The following is a 21,034-nucleotide window of genomic DNA, read 5'->3' as shown; positions in this document are numbered from 1 at the left end:
AAAAGAAACAAAATGGAAATGGAAAGAAGCAGTCAATGCTCTAATTAGCTTCGTCTCCTTTTTTTCAATTGTTTGTACTTTTTCTTTTCTTAATTTCTTATATATTGCTCCAGTTTTTTCTTCTTCCAATTTTATGTGTATATATCCGGTACTATGAATAGCTGGTTGTAAGACAATAGCATGTATTACAACAAATACTATGAAATTCATATTACTTTGTTAAGTAAAATTCTGTATGAGTTGTCAAAAAAAATTAAAAAAAAAGGTAGGGTTACTGAAGCGCAGCCTGGGAGAGCCCTCCAGTGCACTGCAGAGGCCGTGGAGCTCAGCGTCTGACCCCAGGTCAGTGGAAGAACGGCCTTCACTGAGCAGCACGGCTTCTTCATGCTTTGTGTTAGGAGGGAGGCAGAGAGGACGGCTCCGGGGTGGCTGGAGGTCTCAGGCTGGGAGAAACGGGATTTCCATTTTGGCTGCTTCTGTTTCTCACAGACATATGCAGTAGTTTTTCACTGCGAATGAGGAGTAGAGGAGCTGTGCTAGAACGTGGATAGGAAGGGCACAGTGCACCGTCTGAAGTAAGAAACTGGTGGCTGAAGCACAGTGATCTCAGCTGTGCCAAGTTCTCCTCCAAGGAAGGAGTTGTGAAGCGTAAAGTGAGATCCTTCAGAATAACCATGAATTGTTTTGGTTATGGTCCACTCCATCAGATTAGCAGCTAGGCAGATAAGGAGGTATATTTTAATCAGCTTTTTCCACCTCTGATTAAATTCATTATAGCCATCACCTTCAATCCATTACTCTGCCTTGCAGCCATAGAGACTTTAAAACATAAATTAGATTAAATTATTCATATTGCTTAAATCCCTTTAATAGCTTCCTATTCCTTCCAGGATAAAGATAAAAACCTCCGTCATGGTCTAGAAAGTTCTCTATGCTCTGGCCGCATCTAGGTTTCGTTGTGGTCCCATTAGCTTCTTGTACACCTGTTAGCAACACCGGTGTTGGATTCTTTGTGTCTCTCTGCCTCCTCCTCTTCCTCTCTCAGGTGCTGACCTGCTCATGTTGGGTGCTTCTGATTGTGGGTGCCCTTTCCTACTCGTGTACTTGCTACGTCTGCTTAGAGCACAGCTCAGCACGCGCTTCTGGGAAGGCTTCTAGACACCAGGCCAGGGGTGTGTATATACTGCCCTTGTGTATTTCGCTACTGAAGATCACTCTTTCCATTGATAGCTGCACAATCAAAGTGAGAGTTTGGAGGACACTAAGCATTACCGTGGTCGAGTCGAGGGTCTGTTTGCACCCATTCTTGCACTCAGGGACCTGACAAAGCAGTGTACACTAAACACTTGTTAGGAGAAAGAAGGAAGAGAAGCGGGGAGAGAGGAAAGGAAGGACGGAGGGAAGCAGACATGCATATACTCTACCTCATGAAAATTCAAAAGTGGAGCTGGTCAGATGCTGTGAGCAGGCCCCAAAATGTAAGATGCAGAAGTTTTGCACGGAGGTTAGGGAGGTTGCATGGGCTGGACTCCTGTGTAGGAATACGATTGTCCCTGAGGGGTAGATTATTCCAGGGAGGGAAGCAGCTTGGTAGTCCAGGTGAGTAAAGGATCTTAGGATGTCAGGAGAATGCGCTGCTGTGGTGCCAGACAGGGTCCTGTCAAGAGGGGAGGTTGTGGGGAGCTTGAAGGAGTCGCTGCAAAGCTCTGTCCTTTGCCTAAAGATGGGCGTGAAACACTGCAGGATTTTAAATTGGAACTGAAATCACATTTTGCTGTATGTGGATCCATTTGGCAGCGTTCTACACAACGGGAAGGAGAAAGACCAGGTGAGCGGCAAGAGTACCCAATTCAGCATTTCTGTGTCAGGAGAGCAGAGAGTTTATTTCCTAAATTCTGAAAATCAAGTGATCTGCGGCTTCTAGTGAAATAGGGCAGAGTAAGAACAATGGGAGGAAATTACTCCCAGCCTTGTAAAAGCCATGTCAGTGGGGAAATGCGGGAGACACAGGAAACAAGCAGCACAGCTTGCTGTGAATTGTTAAGCGAGAAAGAGCCAGTACGGAGAGGCAGTGCACAGCAAGAAGCGCCTTGGAAACAGGCTTCCCTAAACTCTCCAGAACCCTGAACGTGAGTGAATGTATACTGATCTGCAGTGGCAGGAGAGTATTAAATACAAAGGTAATTTCTGTGTATATCATCTAGGTGGGTCTGGGTCAGAAGGAGGCTCACTTACAAGTGATTAAAGTAGCTACAATTTGTATAATGAAATGCTGATTCTAGAGTTAGTTTGTGTGGAAATCATTGAAGATAATTGATTAGTTAGTAGAAAAGAGCTCAGGACAGGTTAACTATTCAATAAATGTGACCTGGGCTTAAATTCCACATTTTACAGCCTCAGGAATCCACCAAAATGTTGTGTCAGAGAAATGAGAAGTACATGTGTTTTTATAACTTGCATGACCACTTGCTCTCAGGACAAAGGACAACTTGCTTTCCCATTGTTTTCTTAGTCTCTGAACATAAAATGTGTATAATCATTTTTTGTCGATAATAGCTCACATATAAGGGCCCAGCAATATTAAAAACTTCGCTAAGGGCTGGCCAGATAACTCAGCAGATTAAAGTGTCTGCTTAGGCAGATGCAGGGACCGGGGTTCCGTCCTCAGTGTGCCGTGCCAGCTCCACCCCTGGGACACGCTGAGATGGCAACCGAGACTGGGCGTGGTGGTGAGCGCCTGTTATCCCAGCTCTTGGGAGGCTGAAAACAGGAGGATCACTACAAGTTTGATCTGTGTAGTGAAACCCTGTAGACCTGGTAATAAATACTTAAAAAAAAACTTTGCTAAATAATAGAACTTACTTTTCATTATGCTTTATTGTAGTCTAGACATTTTCCAACTCTGAGCAGTGAGAAAAACACAATCTTTTCTGTTTCATAGCCAGTAAAATATGTTACTCTTTAGTTTTGAAAATGAGTAATTTTTGGAGTTAGAAGTAAGTTATAGTGAAGTGATTTCTTTATATATATTGTTATATTCTTATTTTCAATTTTGTTAAAAGAAAGTATGCTCCTTGTTTTCTAATATCTTCTACTTGATTTCACTGTCTATTGTGAAAAAAAATGAGAAAAATGATGAGTTTTCTTTGTAACATAATTTCTTTTTTATGTAACATAATTTGTTTTTTGCTGGTACCAGGGATCAAACTCTGATACATAATTTCTTAATCAGTATCAAGAACATGGCAGTATAAGTTTGCAGATCAAAAATTAGAGAAATAGAAGGGCTGCAAGGACAGCCAACGTTTTGACCATAGCCTTTCAAGGTCAGTGAAGACTCAGGATATAGGAGAACCTATACTGTAATATCATGTAACTCAGCCCTCTTCCAAATTTTCTGATCAAGGAGATTATGGGGCCACAGAACAACATGATCGATGTCGTAGAGTGTGCCTAGGGAGAATCACGTGGAGAGAAAACATTCTCTCAGGCTTTCACAGAGAGCAAATTGGTCAAGCAATGGCCATGACTCATCCACATGGCTGACACTGACAAAGGATCTACAAAGTGCAGTACAGGGTTATAGGATAAATCCTGAGGGTACTTGACTGACCTTATCAAATACAAAAATTGTATTTCTTGTTATATAGGTCTTGCTTTATCTTGGTCTTAACCATCCAGCAGAAAAGTATAAAAATGAGGTATATAAAGTAAAGCCATACTAATATGCTGAGCTATGAAAGGCTCAAGTCAACAACTTCTGTGGACATCCCACTACTATTGTGGACTGCTGGACTCTGTTGAATTGTTTTGCTGAATTTACACACCTATAGTATTTGGATGCCAATGGAATACCCTTCTTTGACAGGACTAAACAAAAAAGGGGATACAAAGGAAGGACTCTTTTGTATCTGTGTATACAGAATAGTTAGAATAGATATACAGCTACTTTTGCTTAATTCAATGAGAAGAAAGATTTGTACTAATAGTGTTTGGACAGGATATACTGCCTGACTCTGATTCTTGTACTATGGATAACCACTAACGAGATGACAATATACAATGTATTAATTATTGAAACTGTCCTATTAATCAGTTTTGAAATTGTCTTATTGTTATTTGTTTCTCAATAAAATGAAATAAAATAAAAGAATAAATAAAAGCCTCCTCCCCCCCCAAAAAAAAGAACATGGTATTCATGTGTTGACTAGTCAACAAAGTATATGGTATGTGGTTAAGTCAGCCTAGAATTAATGGGCTAAATAATTGTAAAGTAGGCAGAAAGGCAAAAAGTATGTGCTGTTGTTATTCTTGTTGTGAGTAAAATTTATAAGTACTTATTTTCTGGATGCACTTGCTAAGAAGCACTTTATAGAGGAAGCAAGTAAATTGAGCAATTGTTCTGTAAACAAATTGTAATTTAGAAGCAGCAGTATAACTTGATTGATTGTAATGATGCCAATCAGAATTTTAAGGTCATCAAAATGAATATAAGTATTATGTTTATCAAAACCAAGAATGGTACTTAGAGTCTGTGTATTTAAAGGCAGTCAAGTTTGACCCCCACATTTGAGGAGCTTTGCTTCGTCTTAACAAGGAAAAAGGGAAACCAATGGAAAAACCAACAATTCTTATAGAAAAATGAAGTAAAAAGGTAAATTGAGGCATGAAAATTGGAGAAATAGAGAGGTAGGTACAGAGAAGAACTTAGCAGAATAGAAACCCAGGAGCAGAAATGTCCACAGGGAGGCTGCCTTGCATTTCCTGCTTTATGGAGTAACCACTAAGCAAGAGAACAGTGATGTCAGGTGAGGTGAAGATAGGCTGCTTAGGGCTGCCATTGTTCATCTCTAATTTGCAAGGCTGATTATTGTATGATTGGTTCTTAGTTTGAGAGAAACAGGGTATCAGATGTGCCAAGTTCGTAGTCTCAAAATATTGAGAGACAAAGTTGAGAAGCAAGGAGGGGAGTTAGGAGAGTTCTATTGAGCATGAGAAGAACAGCTTCTGGGCTTCTGGGAGAGGTCATGAGCGGGCAGCTAGCGGAACTTTTTGTTGGAGTATTTTCTACAATGAAATCACACCATGGGTACAATATTGGTCAAACTACAATCAACCTATAGGTTTACAAGTATAGTCAGCAGCTATATTCACCCAGTAGGAAAGTGAATCATGTAGCAAGGGTATATGAAAACTGTAAAGGCCTTTTTGAAAAGTGCCGTGGGTCTGACGCCTGCATGGCCTCAGAGGGCCTGGTGATGTGAATTACAGTACAATTTCAAGTTGCTGTTCTCTCTGGGGAGACCTGGCCCTCTTCAGACGAGCCTCCAGCCTTAGTCTGTGTGGCTCCTGCGCTGCACGGACTTGCTCAACGCTCAGCCCCTCTCTGACTGCATATTAATTTCTATCTAACTTAGGTGTCTATAATACTAGAGCTGATATTTTTATAAGTTTGAAGCATCAAAGCTAAAATTCAAAATGAATCAAAGATTGCAGAAATGTTAGGGTTATCATTCTAGGAATTGTAAAAAGCTATAATAATGTAATAATAATAAAAAGTTAGTGTGCAAGAGCAGGTAGATAATGTAGATAGAAACTTAAGAGAAAATCAAAAGGAAATGTTGAGGTCGCTGTGCTGTTTAGGAAACAATGCTGTGCTAGTGCAGCTAAAGATAGAGCACATACGGAGTGCTATTTGGAAATAAGGCTACAGAGATGTGTAGTGACTCTTATTTTAAACCTAGAATATTAAGCCAAAGAAATTGGACTTTATTTTGTATTCTACAGCAGATGAAGAACCTTACTCTTGTACCTAACTGCTGGCATGCCTCTTTTATTTTTTTAATTTGGTACAAGGTTTACTGGGTCTCACTACGTAGATCAGAGTCATAGTGATCCTCCTGTGTTCAACCTCCCAAGTGCTGGGATTATAGGTGTGCGCCACTGCATCAAGTTTCAATTGCTGTCGCAGCGTGCTCTGGGGGTGGGGCCAGCGTGGCAGGCCTGGCGATCAAACTCACAGCCTCTGCTTCTGCCTAAGCAGGTGCTTTAATCCACTGAGCTATTTGGCTGCCCCTGTCATGCTTCTTTATGAAGGGCAAATTCCTAAGAATTGAATGAAATTTAGCATAGTCTGAAGACATGTAAGGAATGAGCACCTGTGTGGACTCTTAAATCCTGGGCAGGATTTTGTTAACTCAAAGACCAGAGTCCTGATGGTGGGAAAATAAATGCAACAGAAATCAGGGAGTCAGGAAGTCCCAGTTGTGTCCAGTGAAACTCTCCCCAGAAAGAATTCAGAAGCTTCTCCATTATGGAGATGGGCAACCTGTGGGCAGGTGCAGGTGCAGCTTCCCTAACTTCCATCAGAGATACTCAGGAAGATCAATGAAATTAAAATACATACTTGGGAAAAAATCGCCTGCAAGAGAGGGGCTACTATGGTCCAGGGCTGGGAGCCTTCATGTGTTTGAGATTGTGGGGATCTGTGGAATTTGTGAATCTATAAAAAGCTTGAATATGGTATACTGCAAAAAAAGCCTTTGTCACCAGGTATAAAAGTAATGACTCATTTTACAGGTGAGAGAATAGTTCATTTTATGAGAGAAAGGCAGGCTCATTCCATTATAATTTTTAAAAATGGGTGATGTAAGATACCTACAACATTCTTTGAGCCGTTTAATCTGCTTCTCTATCTTAAGGTCAGGTTTCCTTTCTTTCTTTTTCTTTTTTCTTTTTTTTTTTTTTGATTTTAGGGAAAGGTCTGCAGGGCACTCAGGGTCTCATCACTTGATCCGCCTCATAGTGATCTGCCTGTTTACAGCCTCTCAAGAGCTGGGATTACAGGTGCAGGACACCACGCACTCTCTGCGTGCCCCAGGGGCAGGGCCAGCACAGCAGGCACAGGAAGGTCAGGTTTCTAACCATTATCTTGTCAACTAAGGTCTCTGCATGGGATTTTGCGTGAGATGGGTGTGGAACAAAAAAAGAAAAGAAATGAGCTGTTAGCCTAAGCAGTAAAGATATGAAGTATAGACATGGATGACTTCTACACTTGTAGTCTTGAAAGTAGAATTTTGAAGTTAACATTTTTCTTGTCTCTTTTCTACCTGTTTTTTTTTTTTTTATTTCTTCTGTGCTAGCACTAATAAAAGAAGTGGATTCATCTACTTGATTGTTGTTTTTTTTTGTTTCACATATTCCATATGGTTGGTCATTAGACTCTATATGTTGTTTAAGAACAGAGACAACTTATGATATGTTCAGATTTGACAAGCTTCAAAGGAACAGAGATTGCATGGCATTGCTTTTGTTTGCCCAGAGTTTTGGGTTAGAACTTCATGTGCGCATGAAAGAAAGCCTGCCTTTTCTCTGAACCTTGGAGAAAATTGCCTGCTCTTTCTTCAGTATGTATTTTGGAGGTATTCAGTTTGTGCATCAAGCAGGAACTGAATTAGTATCAAGCTGAGCTTTGATCACTTTGAGGCTTTTCTTTTGTTGAATACCAACACTGTTTAAAGAATGCATTTGCTGTGACAAGTGAAAATATAGCATTTTCCTTAATAGGTGGATTGTGTTGTGGAAAGCCTTGTAGCAATAATGGGTTCCTCAGAAAGGCTTTGGTTATTTTCTTTCATTTTATTTCAACCTCTGTATTTTCCTTGTCAATTTCTGTTGTAACTTTGCTTCTATAGCAGTAAAAGTAAATTTATATTTCATAAGAAAGCCAATTGGAGACATTGATTCATTGATGTAGTTAGAGGTCAGGATGTCTATAGTCCTTTCAAAAATTGTTTTTGAGTTTTTAAATACTGTGTTTAAGAAGTTGGAAGGAGAGTCTGGGGAGCAGACTTCTGCAACCCTCCTTCCCTTGAAAGGATGATTCCGTTAAATAACTTGCCCATGTGTGATACCGCACTACCTTTCCACTTTCCACTGTTTGAAAGGACCACAGGTTGAGGCATGTGGACTGTGTACGACCCTGCTAGGATTTTCTTTTATCCTATTGTTGGGCAAGAAAAAAGTCAAGGGGGAGGGAAGAAAAAGGAGTAGAGTCGTTCTTCTCATGGATGAGGCAGTCTAATACAATGGAATGAATGTTGGCCTGGTAGGTTTGCATTTTCTGTTTTCATTTTGATTAATTTCTTTGCCTTTCTTAGCCACAGGATTTGGGGGCTGTCACAGCCATCTAAATTTTAGTTTCCTAACCTGCCACATACTGAATGAAGGGAGTTGTTTCTTCAGTTCTCAGCTCATTGTTGCTGTAAAGTTGCAGATCTTTTCAGGGAGCTGATCTAGGTCATGGATAATTTGGCTCTATGTAAAATGGGACCAGTAAGAGACTTACTGTAGTATAGCTTAGAAAATCTCCAAGAATGATTGTGGAGGATTTTGTCACTTATGTATCCCCTATTAGTGCCCTTGCTTGCTGTTAGCTCTAGTCCTGCGGGTATTGTCCACTATGTTGCTGCCTCCCAGAAGTCACCCAGCACGGGAGGGCTTGTTTTTCTCCTTGTATAAGGCTGCACAAGACTGGACATTTGGTATTACTTTTGCATTTGTCATAGTATTTGTGCAAAAGAAAACTATAAAATCAAAGCATGCGGCTTATTTATTTGTAAAATTGTAGACTTTCCATTTGAGTTCTGTCACAGATGATTTGATTGTATCTCTAATAAGAAAATATTCTTGCTCTCCAACTAGATTTCTTGCTTTATTTAGCGTAGCATTAACTCGAGTACTTTTGACGTTGCTTTAAAAGCAAGATTTTAAATAGCAACTACTGCTATTCAAGACTTAATTACTGTGATAATGAAGGACATTCATTTCACTTAAAATTTTCAGAAGAGAAAAATATATGCTTTTCAGTTTTCTTATTAGGAGGGAATACTTTCATTCTCCTTGTTTGAAGTATTTGTTTTTCTAAAATTAATGTACATTATTTCCTTTCCTGAAGAAAATGAACCTTCAGTGTTTGACAGACCATTAATTTTTAAATCCCAAGGAGTGATGCTCTTCTTTTCCTCTTTGAGTAATTTTGTAATTGCATTTCAAATCCTTCTTCAAGTAACTGTATTAGCACCAGTATTCGTTTGTATTTTAGCATTTGTTTTGATAAGCAGAGTAGCCTTGACAAAGATTTGTTTTATTCAAAGTGCATGACAAGCAATAAATACTCAATAAAAGTTTTTTCAGTAACGAAATGAATAAAATATGACTTAGTTGTTAAACTTACTGCCAAAAATATTGCTCATACTTCCAGTTCTAAATTCTCTTCCTTTAGAGATCATTGATCTCTGTTAATGTAGGTGGTAAAGCAAAAACATTAGAAAAAAATATTCACATCACCAGCACTATGGATCAGAAGTGCATCATTTTTTTTATTTGTTAGCTTTTCAGTTTATTTTATTTTTAAATAAAATTCTTCTGCTTATTTTGTTTTCGTATTGCTAGTATGTCCAGCAAAGTTGGCTGTTCTAATGTTTTGGATTATCAGAGTGTATATTTAGCAATTATTTATTTATAGTAATATGTTTTGATAACATGTCTGCTCTTTAAACTTTCAGGTCTTTGAGTGCCTAATTTGATGGTTGATTGTTAGTAAAGTGTCAATAAGTGTTATTGAAAACTAATTTTTAAAGTGTACATTTTAGGTTTTTAATACCTAAAGAATACTTCCTATGTATTGTGGAAAAACTGATTTTTACCATTTCACTCAAACATCATATGTGTGCCTGATGATACGTATGCATGAGTGTGTGCTTGTGCATGTGTGTACATGTGTGTCTGCACGTGTGTGTCTGCACTGCTATGATGCCTTTCTTAGGAGGCACAGGTACAGGCAGTGACCCCAAGGCTATCCTGTGGGTCTTGTAGATGACAGTTAGCCTTAAAGGCATGTTGAAATGTTGAGGGCACCTCCTCTACTGTGTCTACTCTGAAAAATATTAATATTTAAATCAGCTGGGCTGGGTCTAAGCACCTGCTTGGCAAGCTCAAGGACCAGGGTTCAATTGCCAGTACCACATGGCCTGCCAGCCCCAGGGCTCTGGGCATGCGGTGCCAGCCATGGAAACCAGGCGTGGTGGCACAAGCTTGTAATCCCAGAGCTGAGGAGGCTGAGACAGGAGGATCACTACAAGTCCAAGTAGCAAGACCCTGTACCAAATAAGCAATTAAATAAATAGATTTTTTTTAAAAAAATTAAATCACACTGAAAATTCCAGTTTCAAAGAAGGAACCATATGTAAAATTTAGAGCATTAAAGTTTACCCTTCAATTTAAATACCTGTCATATTAATTTTTGATTGATATATAATGATGTAGATTTAGACTTCCTAGATACTTGCAGATGAAGGTACAGAAACTAGGATACTAGAGAAAAAAGGTAGTTAAATGTATAACTACTTATCAAACCCAGAGCAAATTCCTTTAAGGGCTCTTTTCACAAAGGCTTTGTGACATTCAGTGGTAATGCGCATACCAAAACCCTTGGAAGGTCCTTGCAGTTGGAGAGCGATAGCCAGAGAAGCTGCTATGTGGGAATGGGCTCCTTGGGACCGCAGGGGACCGCGTCCAGGAGGTGGGCCCTCAGGGACAGAGAGGCAGTGGCCGCGGTCTCCATGTAGCTGGAAGGACGCCTGACCTTCACCCGCCTCTTACGTTGAGGCCCAGAGTCCTTGAGAACCAGATAAGTGCACAGTCAAGGAAAATCTTATCTGATTTATTTAAAGGAAATAAATTAGAATTGGTCAGCAGAGACGTGGCCTGAACCATCTCGAAAGAGTTGAATCATCTCAACAGCGCTACATGCAGTCCATGGTCCAGTTCCCAAAGTGAAACAAGCTTATAGATATTGAGCCTTTTTAGCAAAATTTCTTTCCCTTTGTATATAAAACTTTTTTTTTTTTTTTCAGAACCAAGGATTGAACTCAGACCCTTGCGCTTGCTAGGGAAGCGCTTATTCCACTGAGCCATCTCCCCGGCCCTTGTATATAAAAACTTAAACTGCAAAAATCTTTTCTTTCCCAAAGCAGCCAGTAGCCTAGCAGGTCAACAGTGCATTGCAGAAAGGAATACATCCAACTTTTGCGTAAACTAACCTTTTCTCTAATGTCCTGGTTGTTATTTCCTTAGAAAACAAAATATTACAGGCTGGGGGACAGCTTGGTGGTCTAAGCGTCTGCCTGGCAAGTGCGGTGGACCCGGTTTGATTCCCGGGATCTCATGCCATGCAGCCCCAGAACGCTGGGTGTGGGGCTAGCCACCAAAACTGGGCATGGTGGTGCACGCCTGTAATTCCAGTGTTGGGAGACTGAGACAGGAGGATCACCCGAGTCTAAGCTGTATAGCAAGACCCTGTACCAAATGAATAAATAAGGAAAAAATTACAAAAAAATTTTAAAAAGAAAACAAAACATTATTGTTGCTTAGTAATGCAGGGGCTTATTGGGGCATTAATTGTGTTTTGATTTAATTTGATGTCATCCTAGGTGGCTTCTGAATCTATCCCAGTTATTTCCGCAATTTCAGACTGCATAACTACAGTAAATATGCTTAAGTACTGTTAGAATCTCTGATCTATGAAATTGCCTTTTCTTTTTCCTTTTACTTTATATTTTTTCTTAATTTACTGTTGACACGTTATACTTTTACATAAATAGCAGTCTTTCCTGTACCCTCTTCCAACTTAGTGCTGTTCCAACAACATCAGCTATAGCATTGTTTCTTCTTTAATTTCTGTAGTAAGACCTTACTCTTTCATAGTGGTATAAAGTTGCTCACTTTCTTTGGCAAAGGTGCTACAGCACTTGCCAGGCAGACACTTAGACCGCCAAGCTGTCTCCCAGCCTGGAATACTTTGTTTTCTAAGGAAATAACAACCAGGACATTAGAGAAAAGGCTATTGTGTGCTTCAGGTTAAGCTATTTAACCTCTACTTCTATATATTTTATAATCAACCTGCATTGTAATTTTGTACATTTCCATTGACGGCACCATCTAAAAACCTGAAGGCCATGTGCATCTTGTGAGCTGCGGTGTGCTCCTGCAGGTGTACCTGCTGTTCTGTCTGCTCCTAGATGCCATGGCAGATAGTTTTCCTTGTCCCAAGGTACTTGTGTCTGAGAGGGCTTTATGCAATAGAGATTCTATTTATGTAACATCTGGGTAGAGCTGGAAGAAGGGAGATGGTTTACTGCAGTCCTTTACTTAATTATCTGCACATACATCTCACCCAGTATAGCCAAGAACGTTCCAGAAGCTCTCAGTACAAAGTGGAAGTCTATCAGTCCCGTCTTTTGCAGGTCTTGTTCTCTAGAAGCTGAGAGCTGCTGTAGGAGACTTAGGCATCTCTTTTGTTATCTGTTGTTTCTTAATACTGCAGATACTAAATATGAAAAACCTCCTATCCATACTTTATCATCTTTACTTATAATTGTTCCTGTATTAGAGTAGTAGCTTCTTTTGCACAGTAAATATAAAATAATGGAAATATTATGATGTACTTATTTTAAGATTTAGTTGTATAGTGGGCCTAGCAACATAATTTCTAATGTTAAAATAGCTACTATAATGTTACAGTAGTTATTTTTTAAAAGCTAAAGTCAAATGTTGTAGGTGCATTTAATGCCCCCTGAGGATTTCTTTTGGTGCTTTTTGAAAAGAAATTGAAATAGTAAATTGAGTATACTAAAAGCATTAAGAGAAAAAATGTTTATCAATAAAAGCATGAATGCATTTTTTCAGATGTTTGTGAGGAATTGTCACCTTTTTGAATATTTTCTTTTTGCCCATGGCCGTCTAATAATCAGTGTAACTGAAGTGTTTTTATTGGGTATACCAGAGGGGCAGATCGGAAAGGGGAGCCCATGTAAGAAAGCATGGGGTTGGGAAAGCCTGCCAGGCAGGGTGCTCTCCAACCTGCAGCTTTCCTTGGTTGGTTAAGTAAGGAAACTAATTAGAGCGCTGTTTTTTAAAAAATAATTTTACAGAGAAACAAATAGTAATGAGACAAGTTCACAATCGATTACTAACACATTTTCAATAATTCATACACTACATATTGTTGTCTTAGTGGTTATTCATTGTACAACATGCAGACATGATATCCTTTCTCAAACACTATTAGAACAAACCTTTCTATTCATTGAATTAAGAGAATGGAGCTGTATTTCTAGCTTAACTATATTGAGCATACAGATACAAAATGGCCTTTCATTTCTATCCCACTTTTTTGGTTAGTTTTGTCAGAGAAGGGCATTCTATTGTCATTTAAATACTGTAGGTGCTGGAATTCAGCAAAATATCCCAATATAGTACAGTAGTCCATAATAATAGTAGGTTTTCCGTAAAACTGGCAATGTTCGAAGTTGTTGACTTGAGCCTTTCACAGCTCAGCATATTAATATGGCTTTATTTTTTTATACTTCATTTTCATACTTTTCTGCTGGATGGTTAAGACCAAGATAAAGCAAGACCTAAGTAACAAGAAATATAGCTTTTGTATCTGACAAGGTCAGTCAAGTTCTCTCAGGATTTACCCTGAAACCCTGTACCGCAGTTTGTAGATCCTTTGTCAGGGTCAGCCATGTGGATGAGTCACGGCCAATGCTTGACCAATTTGCTCCCTCTGAAAGCCTGAGAGAATGTTTCCTCTCCATGTGACTCTCCTTAGGTACACTCTACATCATCGGTCCTTTTCTCTGTGGCCCCATAATCTCCTTGATCAGAAAATTTGGGACACCATTGAGCTACATGATGTTATAGTACAGGTTCTCCTACGTCCTGAATCCTTGCTGACCTTGAAAGGCGAGGGCCAAAATGTCGGCTGTCTGTGAGTTCATCTGTACATGCAAAGGCTTCTAGGTTGTTAAAGGCATGACACTAACTAGCATAATTTTCCCTTAAATTATTTTTTTTTCTTTCCTTTTGCAATAATACATTTTATTTTTGACACCAAAGCAACATATTTACATACTTTTGTTACTATGTAGATTACTAATGAATTTGGTGTGTTCCACATAGCAGGGGTGTTTAGAGATTAACTACCCTCCTAAAGGGTAAAATGAATAAAGTGGGTCACTGTCAATGTGCCAGAAAGTTTCAGTTAGAGTTGAAAACAGCATTTTTTCTCATCTTTTTATTTAAAGAATCAAGGACTGCAGAGATAGGTTGGCAGTACGAGCACCTGCCTGGCAAGTGCAAGCACCTGGGTTTAATCCTGGTTATTACATGCCATGCCACAGTGCTGGCCACCAAAACTGGGCATGGTGGTGCACACCTGTAATCCCAGCACCAGGAGACTGAGACAGGAGGATCACTATAGTCCAAGCTGCATAGCAAGACCCTGTGCCAAACAAAAAAATAAATAAATAAATTTTTAAAAGAGAATCAAATGTTTACTCATAATTTAAGTCCAAAGAAGTCAAATTAATGTGGTGGTGTGTGGTACACCATGCAGGTGTGGTAGCTTCAGAGTCATTTTGGTGCTTGAATGAGAACAAGAAGGAGAAACAAAGTGCAGAAGCTGTAGATACTAAGATCTAGCCCCACGCCGGTAAAAAGTCAAGTTCAGATATTATCACATTAGTCAGCTCATCACAGTATCATTTTGCAGAAAATCCTCTGTATTTTTTTAAAAAAATCACATTTAATGGAAATGTTCTAAGAACTCCTATGAAACGATGAGTTTTGATGCTGAAATTTGTTCCATTATCCTAAGAAATAATTGTGGCCTGCTGGGAGAACAGTTATGTGAGCTGACACTTGGCTGAAGAAAAGGAGCTTTGAGCAATTTTTGTTACTTAATTACAGACTTGAATTATTTTGGTATTTTCCCCAGACTCAGATAGGAATGGCTGCTATTTAAATAACTGACAAGTACAAACTTGAGAGACTGAAGAAAAGCTAATTAATAAAATATAAACTCTTTATTTCCTTGAATTTTCCTAAGTACATTTTTATCATTTAACTTTATTCTCATAAACAAAGTATTAAAAATCTGATATACAACCATGGATTAAAGCTAATTGTTCACATTTAGGAATTTATGATGACAGAAACATAATTTTGAAAAAATACATAATCTCAAGCTACATATTGTATATTTTCTATTTGTGTATAATGTGATATTTTGACAGCCATGGGACCTGTTCAGGAATGCTTGTTTATATTAATTTAGTAGCTGAGGTTATTCATGTAAAAGAATATTTCAAATACATTAATTTTTATATATTTTCTCATAATTTATAAGCAATCTCTTTCATGTTGTATTTGCTGTGTATGTATGTATGTATGTGTGTATGTGTGTGTATGTATGTGTGTGTATGTATGTATGTGTGTGTGTATGTGTGTATGTATGTGTGTGTGTGTATGTATGTGTGTATGTATGTATGTGTGTGTGTGTGTCTTATCAGCTTACTAGGTGTCATGCACATGAATATTTTCTCCTGACATTTGTGATCAAATTCTTGGAAAGCTGTGTAAAAAGAGACAAGCCTATTGTTTATGAAATGATGTGCTGGGGTGGTTATGGGCACTAACAATTCTGACTTTTGTTTGCTCTTAAATAAGTTCAGGAATTGTTCTACAAATACTGATTTTTTAATTTTTTTTTTTTCCTTCTCTTTTGTTTTTGGCGGAATGAGGGGTTGAACTCAAGCCCTTCCGCTTGCCGGGGAAGCGCTTATTCGACTGAGCCATCTCCCTGGCCCCTTTTTTAATTTCTAAGAATATCGTATCCAGTGTCGCTGACTGAACAGCTCTTTTCTTTATACAGTTCTTATTTTGTTGTTGCACTTGGAAGCATTTTTTTGTTGTTGTTGTTGAGACCAAGTTTAAAAAGAAGCTACATGCTTTTTGTAAACATGAAGCAGGACAGGTACATACTAGACCACTTCTTGTTTTCTTCTCCTTTTCCTTTCCTCTCTCCTCCCTTCATCCATCTTTGATGCTCTTCCTTTTTTGTACTGCAAACATGTACTAATAAAAAATAAATGAATAAAAAATGGGAAAGTCCAAACTTTGCAAATTACCCACTGAGTAGGTACCAGTAAATTGAGAAAAAGACTGAAAAGCAAGGATTATATATCATTAGAGTTGAAATAAATTTCAATTTTATAGATTAAATATTGTCTGTCATTCAGTAAAACAGCTTAATTTCTAACAATATGAACTCTTTGTAAAAATAGAGAAAACTATGTAGGGCTGTTGCGGGCCACTGGCCCTGAGCATAATCTTGCTTCCAGTTTTGGCTCTTACGAGTTCTTCTCCAGGTGTATTGTAAGAACTGCTGTAGTGATAAAACGGAAATGAGTAGAGTCAATGAAACATATCTGATGTGTATGTTTGAATTAATATGAAGATAAAATATGCACCACATCTTAGTAATACTTTCTGACCACTACGGTTACAAGTCACTTAGGGTCTAACTATTTGAAAAATTAGGAAATAGCTGTTGTCATTCTATGTAGATTTTTAGGTTTGTGTTGAAATTGCTCACCTTCAGCGTAGGAAGGACTAATTTACTTCTGCTTGGGAGTTTTGGTGTTATACTCTACTTCCGCTTGGCTGTGTTTCTCTTCAAGTACAGGTTCTCTTTTCCTGTTGCTATTCTTCTAAGGGTTTTGAGTACGTACCTTGACAGTTTTCTAACCAGTGATAATGAAAGTTGGAAATATTCTCTCAAAAAGAACTTACATAGCATCTTGATACGTAAGTTCTTCTTGAGGGACGACTTCCAATTTTCGTTATTCCTGGTCAGAAAATGATATCAGAGAATGTTGTAAATTCTGGTGGTGAAATACAAATCTCCTAGAAGAGCTTGCAGCAGAGAGACAAATACATATAACAGTAAAAACAAACATCAAGGAGGCCATTCCATTAGGAAGAATATAAAGGTAACGACTAGTCCTGGACAGCATCAGGGTGGACAGATTGCTCTGAGCAACAGCAACAGCTGTGCAGTGTAAACTTTCTGAGGCAGCTCTGAGGATTCTTTCTTCCTTCATGCTGTTGTCTTTCCTTTGATTCCCCTTCCTTCTTCCCTACTTTTCAGCTTTCCTCTCTTCTTTCAGCCACTTCCTTATAAATCTCATATGTACTCAACTTACTAATACAGTGCTTGGCTTCTGTTCTGTTATTATTATCTGACTCTTGTAGTCTCTCATTCATTCATTCGTTCATGATCTATAATTAATACATATGAAGTATCAACAGTCATTGCTACCCGCCCTTTGGATTCTCTGTTCATCGTCCTTCTCCTTCAGAAAGGTAACTGTGTGTTTCATTTCTGTTTTCATTGGTTTGTTTTATTTTATATGTAGTTTACTTAACACATTGCTTTGCTGCTTTTAACTCAGTAAAAGTATTTTGAGTTCTTTTTCTGCTGAGCATTGTACTAATAATTCACAGTGCTTTTATTTGTAACGAACATCATTTAATTTCTTTTGAATTAATATTCCACTTTATGAACATAGCTCAGTTTACTGCCTCTTGAGTCAATAGGCCCTTGAGTCCTTTCCATTTACGTGTTGTGAGAGAACAGCGCTGTGAACACCTCTTATTTGTGGCCTAAGAAACATGAAAGTTATTTTTCCAAACTATTAGATCCATTTGTATTCCTGCCTCCGTAAGAACATGTTTGCCTTCAGTCGTCTCTAATACTTGACCTTACGAGGCTAATTTCTGAGAGGTGAATTCTATGTAATGTGAGAGCTATCTAATGGTGTATATGGTTTTAATTTGCATCACTAAGATTAATAATGATGTCACGCATGTCCTAGTATGTGTGCTGGTCATATATCTCTTACCTAACCCAATTACAGGGTGTTAATTGGCCTATACTAATGAATACTTGCTCTTTTTCATATTTACAGGGACTCAAATATTTTAATCACAAAAATCAGTACAGACTTCTAAGAGACATAAACATGTGTTTTGGTAGTATATACAATGGTGGGAGAGGTGCTTTTTAAATAAATTACATACAGTAGAAACAGTGTAACTAAATTTGTATTTTCACAGCTTGTTATTTATTTTTCTTTTGACAGAACGGTTCCGAGATTTGTTACTGCCTCCATCTAGTCAAGATTCTGAGATTCTGCCCTTTATTCAGTCTATAAATTATCCCAAGTAAGTTCCATGGCTCTTACGGAAATTCAGAGGGGGGGTGGTTTGGCCCTGGAGACTTTCGTTTTAGCTCCGCTGCGACGTATCTTGTTTAAGTTAATTGGGTTCCTGTACATGGCGTGGCTTCAACCATCCAGTTTCCCCTCCCTCTCCCCTCGCCACGCACTCTTGTTCCCTTGGACCACTTTTCCTGTGGCAAGAAATCCATCCCTTAGTTCCTGTTTATCCATCCTTTATCATTTTCTTTCTTTGTACTTTGCCGCACTCAAATGAGAGACATCCTACAGTATTTAAGCTTGTTTGTCTGGTTTATTTCAGTCACCATAGTGTTTTCCAGGTGTATCTGTTTTCCTTCAAATGTCTCAAATTTGTCATTTTGTGTAGCCATATAGGATTCCGTTATACACAAATACCACATTTCTTTATCCAGTCATCTGTCGATAGGTATACAGGCTGCTTCCAGGATTTAGCCACTACAAATGGTGCTTCTGTAAACATCGGTGTGCGTGTATTGCTCTAGTATGATGACCCAAGATCTCTGAGTAAGGTACCTGGCAGGGGATCCCTGGGTCATAGGGAATTTCTAATTGCAGTTCTCTGAGAAAACCCCGTATGATTTCCATAATGGTTTCACTAGCGTGTGAGCCCACCAACAGCGAGGGAGGGTTCCTGTCATACACAGCTGCACCAGTGTGTGTTGCTATTTGATTTGCTAGTGATTGGCCCTTTTTTTCTGGAGCAAGATGGAATCTTAAAGCTGTTTTAATTTGCATTTCTCTAATAGTCAGAGATGATGAAATCTCTCTCTCTCTCTCTCTCTCTCTCTCTCTCTCTCTCTCTCTTTCTCTCTCTCTCTCTCTCTGTTGACGATTTGTATTTCTTCCTCTGCAAAATGTGTGTTCATTTCTCCTGCCCATTTCTTCACTGGATATTTAATTTTTAGTTGTTTGTACATCCTAATATTAGTCCTGTCTGAACAGCAACTAGAACAATTCTTTTCCCATTCTGTAGCTTGTCTCTTCACTCTACTGACTGATTTTTCTTTTTTGTACAGAAGCCTTTCAGACTGATGTAGTCTCATTTGTTAATTGTTGCTGCTATTGATGTTTAACTGCACCTTGAAAATAGATATCGTACTAGTTTATAGCTCATTCATACTGATCTTACCATTACTAAATCTGAAAGATTTAGCTTATAATATGTACATAACACTAGAAGACATTAAATTCTTATCCTTATAAGTATAACTTATATATATATATATAAGATGGGTAAGGACGTTTTTTCATAATTTTGTTCATATCTAAGGGACTGGGGAGATAGCTCTGTGGCATAAATGCCTACCTGGCAAGCATAAGGTCCTGAGTTCAGTCACCAGTACCCCCCAAAAAGTATTTCTATGTAATATGCAACAATTTGACAGTTAAGCTAGAAAAACATGATCCAGTGTCATTGGAAAATTTAATCAAAAATATGTACAAAAATATTATGAAAATGCTGTCATAAAATGTTTTTACTTTATAAATATCAGTATCAAGTTCTCCAAGCTGCCTCATATGAGAACTGTTTAGAGAGAAGAATATTATTTATGATAAAATTAGAACTGTTCTTTGGCCTGGTTTGCTGCCAAAGAGCAACCTTGACTGGTTGGCCATAAGAACAATCTTGCCTGGTCGTCCCAGCTCAAGCTCACTTCCAGTTGGGTTGGCTGCTGACAGATGGTTCCAAATGGAGATGTTGGGTCATAGTCTTAGCTGTGCAGCCTCAGATGACGTCTCCAGGTTTTCTCTGTCCTCCAGCCTGTTTTCTTTCTTCCCCACTAAAAAAGACACCCTCCCTCATTCCCTCACTCCTCAATAATTCTTACATATACATGTATATTTAATACAATTGGTTCTGAGCTAAGTTACCTTCATTCATAAGAAGAAGTAGTAAAAGTGCATATTGAATACTCTACATGCCGGAAATTGTGCTGTGTGCTTTATAGGCATTATTTCACTTAATCTTTACTATACTGCTTTGAGTAAGGAAGTTTTATTTCCCACTTATATAGATTAGAGGACTGAAATTTAAACAAGTATTCAACATCACATGGCACAGTTGGGTCTCAAACCTGAATCTGTTTATTCCCAAATTATGCTTAACTCTCTTACACTGGCTCTCATTTACTCACTCAACCAGCTTTACTTTCATACCTTACAAAATACCAGGCAGCATAAGCAGTTACAATTACTGAGACTACAGGCATGATTAGGGCATAATAAAGTGACTTTAATAGACCAAGACTTTGCAATCAGAGAAAAGCAAAATCAGAGTTTAGCTGATAAAATTATAGCAATGTGTTAAGACCTACATGTAGAGAAATGAACTAAATTCTACCAAACAATAGAAAATGAAATGCTCATCTGAATTACTTCTGTTTAATTTTTCCTTGAGTCAGATTCACCATTTGGAGTGGATTTTAAGGGAAAACTGACAGCATAACAGCATATGGAGCCATAACGTTCATTGGTCACTACGGGGTCGTGGCTAAGTGACTAAAACTGCTTGTGGGTGCACACACATGTGTGAATGCACGTGCATGTGCAGTACACTAAGGCACATGCAAGGGGACATGCAAGGAAGTGAAGTGCAAAGAGAAGTGGCGATCCCAAAGGGCCTGACTGCCACTTAACAGAACCTGGAGGAAAACTGCAAAGGAAAAAGTTTACACTCACATTTTCATAGACTTACCATAGCGCCAGAGAGGGAACTGAGGTACCACAGGGTGCCAGCAGATCTTGTGGCTGGCGGTGTTAGGTTGGGGTAGAAAGCAACGAAGTCTTAAACTAGCATGAAAGATGAGACAGGTATCTTAGGAGGTTCGGGACACAGTCAGCACACTGTGGGGACACCACTGGACTAA

General features: G+C 38.6%; 1 protein-coding gene across 3 annotated transcripts in view; it reads left to right on the top strand.

The window, feature by feature from the left end:
• Positions 1-21,034, top strand: part of Nox4 (NADPH oxidase 4) — a 157,105-nt gene that overhangs the window by 114,086 nt on the left and 21,985 nt on the right. For all 3 annotated transcript variants that reach the window (XM_023707702.1, XM_023707701.1, XM_004647436.2), the window contains one exon: positions 18,051-18,132. In XM_023707702.1, coding sequence (XP_023563470.1) covers positions 18,051-18,132 — 82 coding nt within the window. The remainder of the gene's footprint in view (positions 1-18,050; positions 18,133-21,034) is intronic.

The sequence above is a fragment of the Octodon degus genome, unplaced genomic scaffold (genome assembly GCF_000260255.1).
Source record: "Octodon degus isolate 3935 unplaced genomic scaffold, OctDeg1.0 scaffold00306, whole genome shotgun sequence".
NCBI lineage: Eukaryota > Metazoa > Chordata > Mammalia > Rodentia > Octodontidae > Octodon > Octodon degus.
The sequence above is the reverse complement of the archived record's forward strand: the minus strand, read 5'-3'. Positions and strand labels throughout refer to the sequence as shown.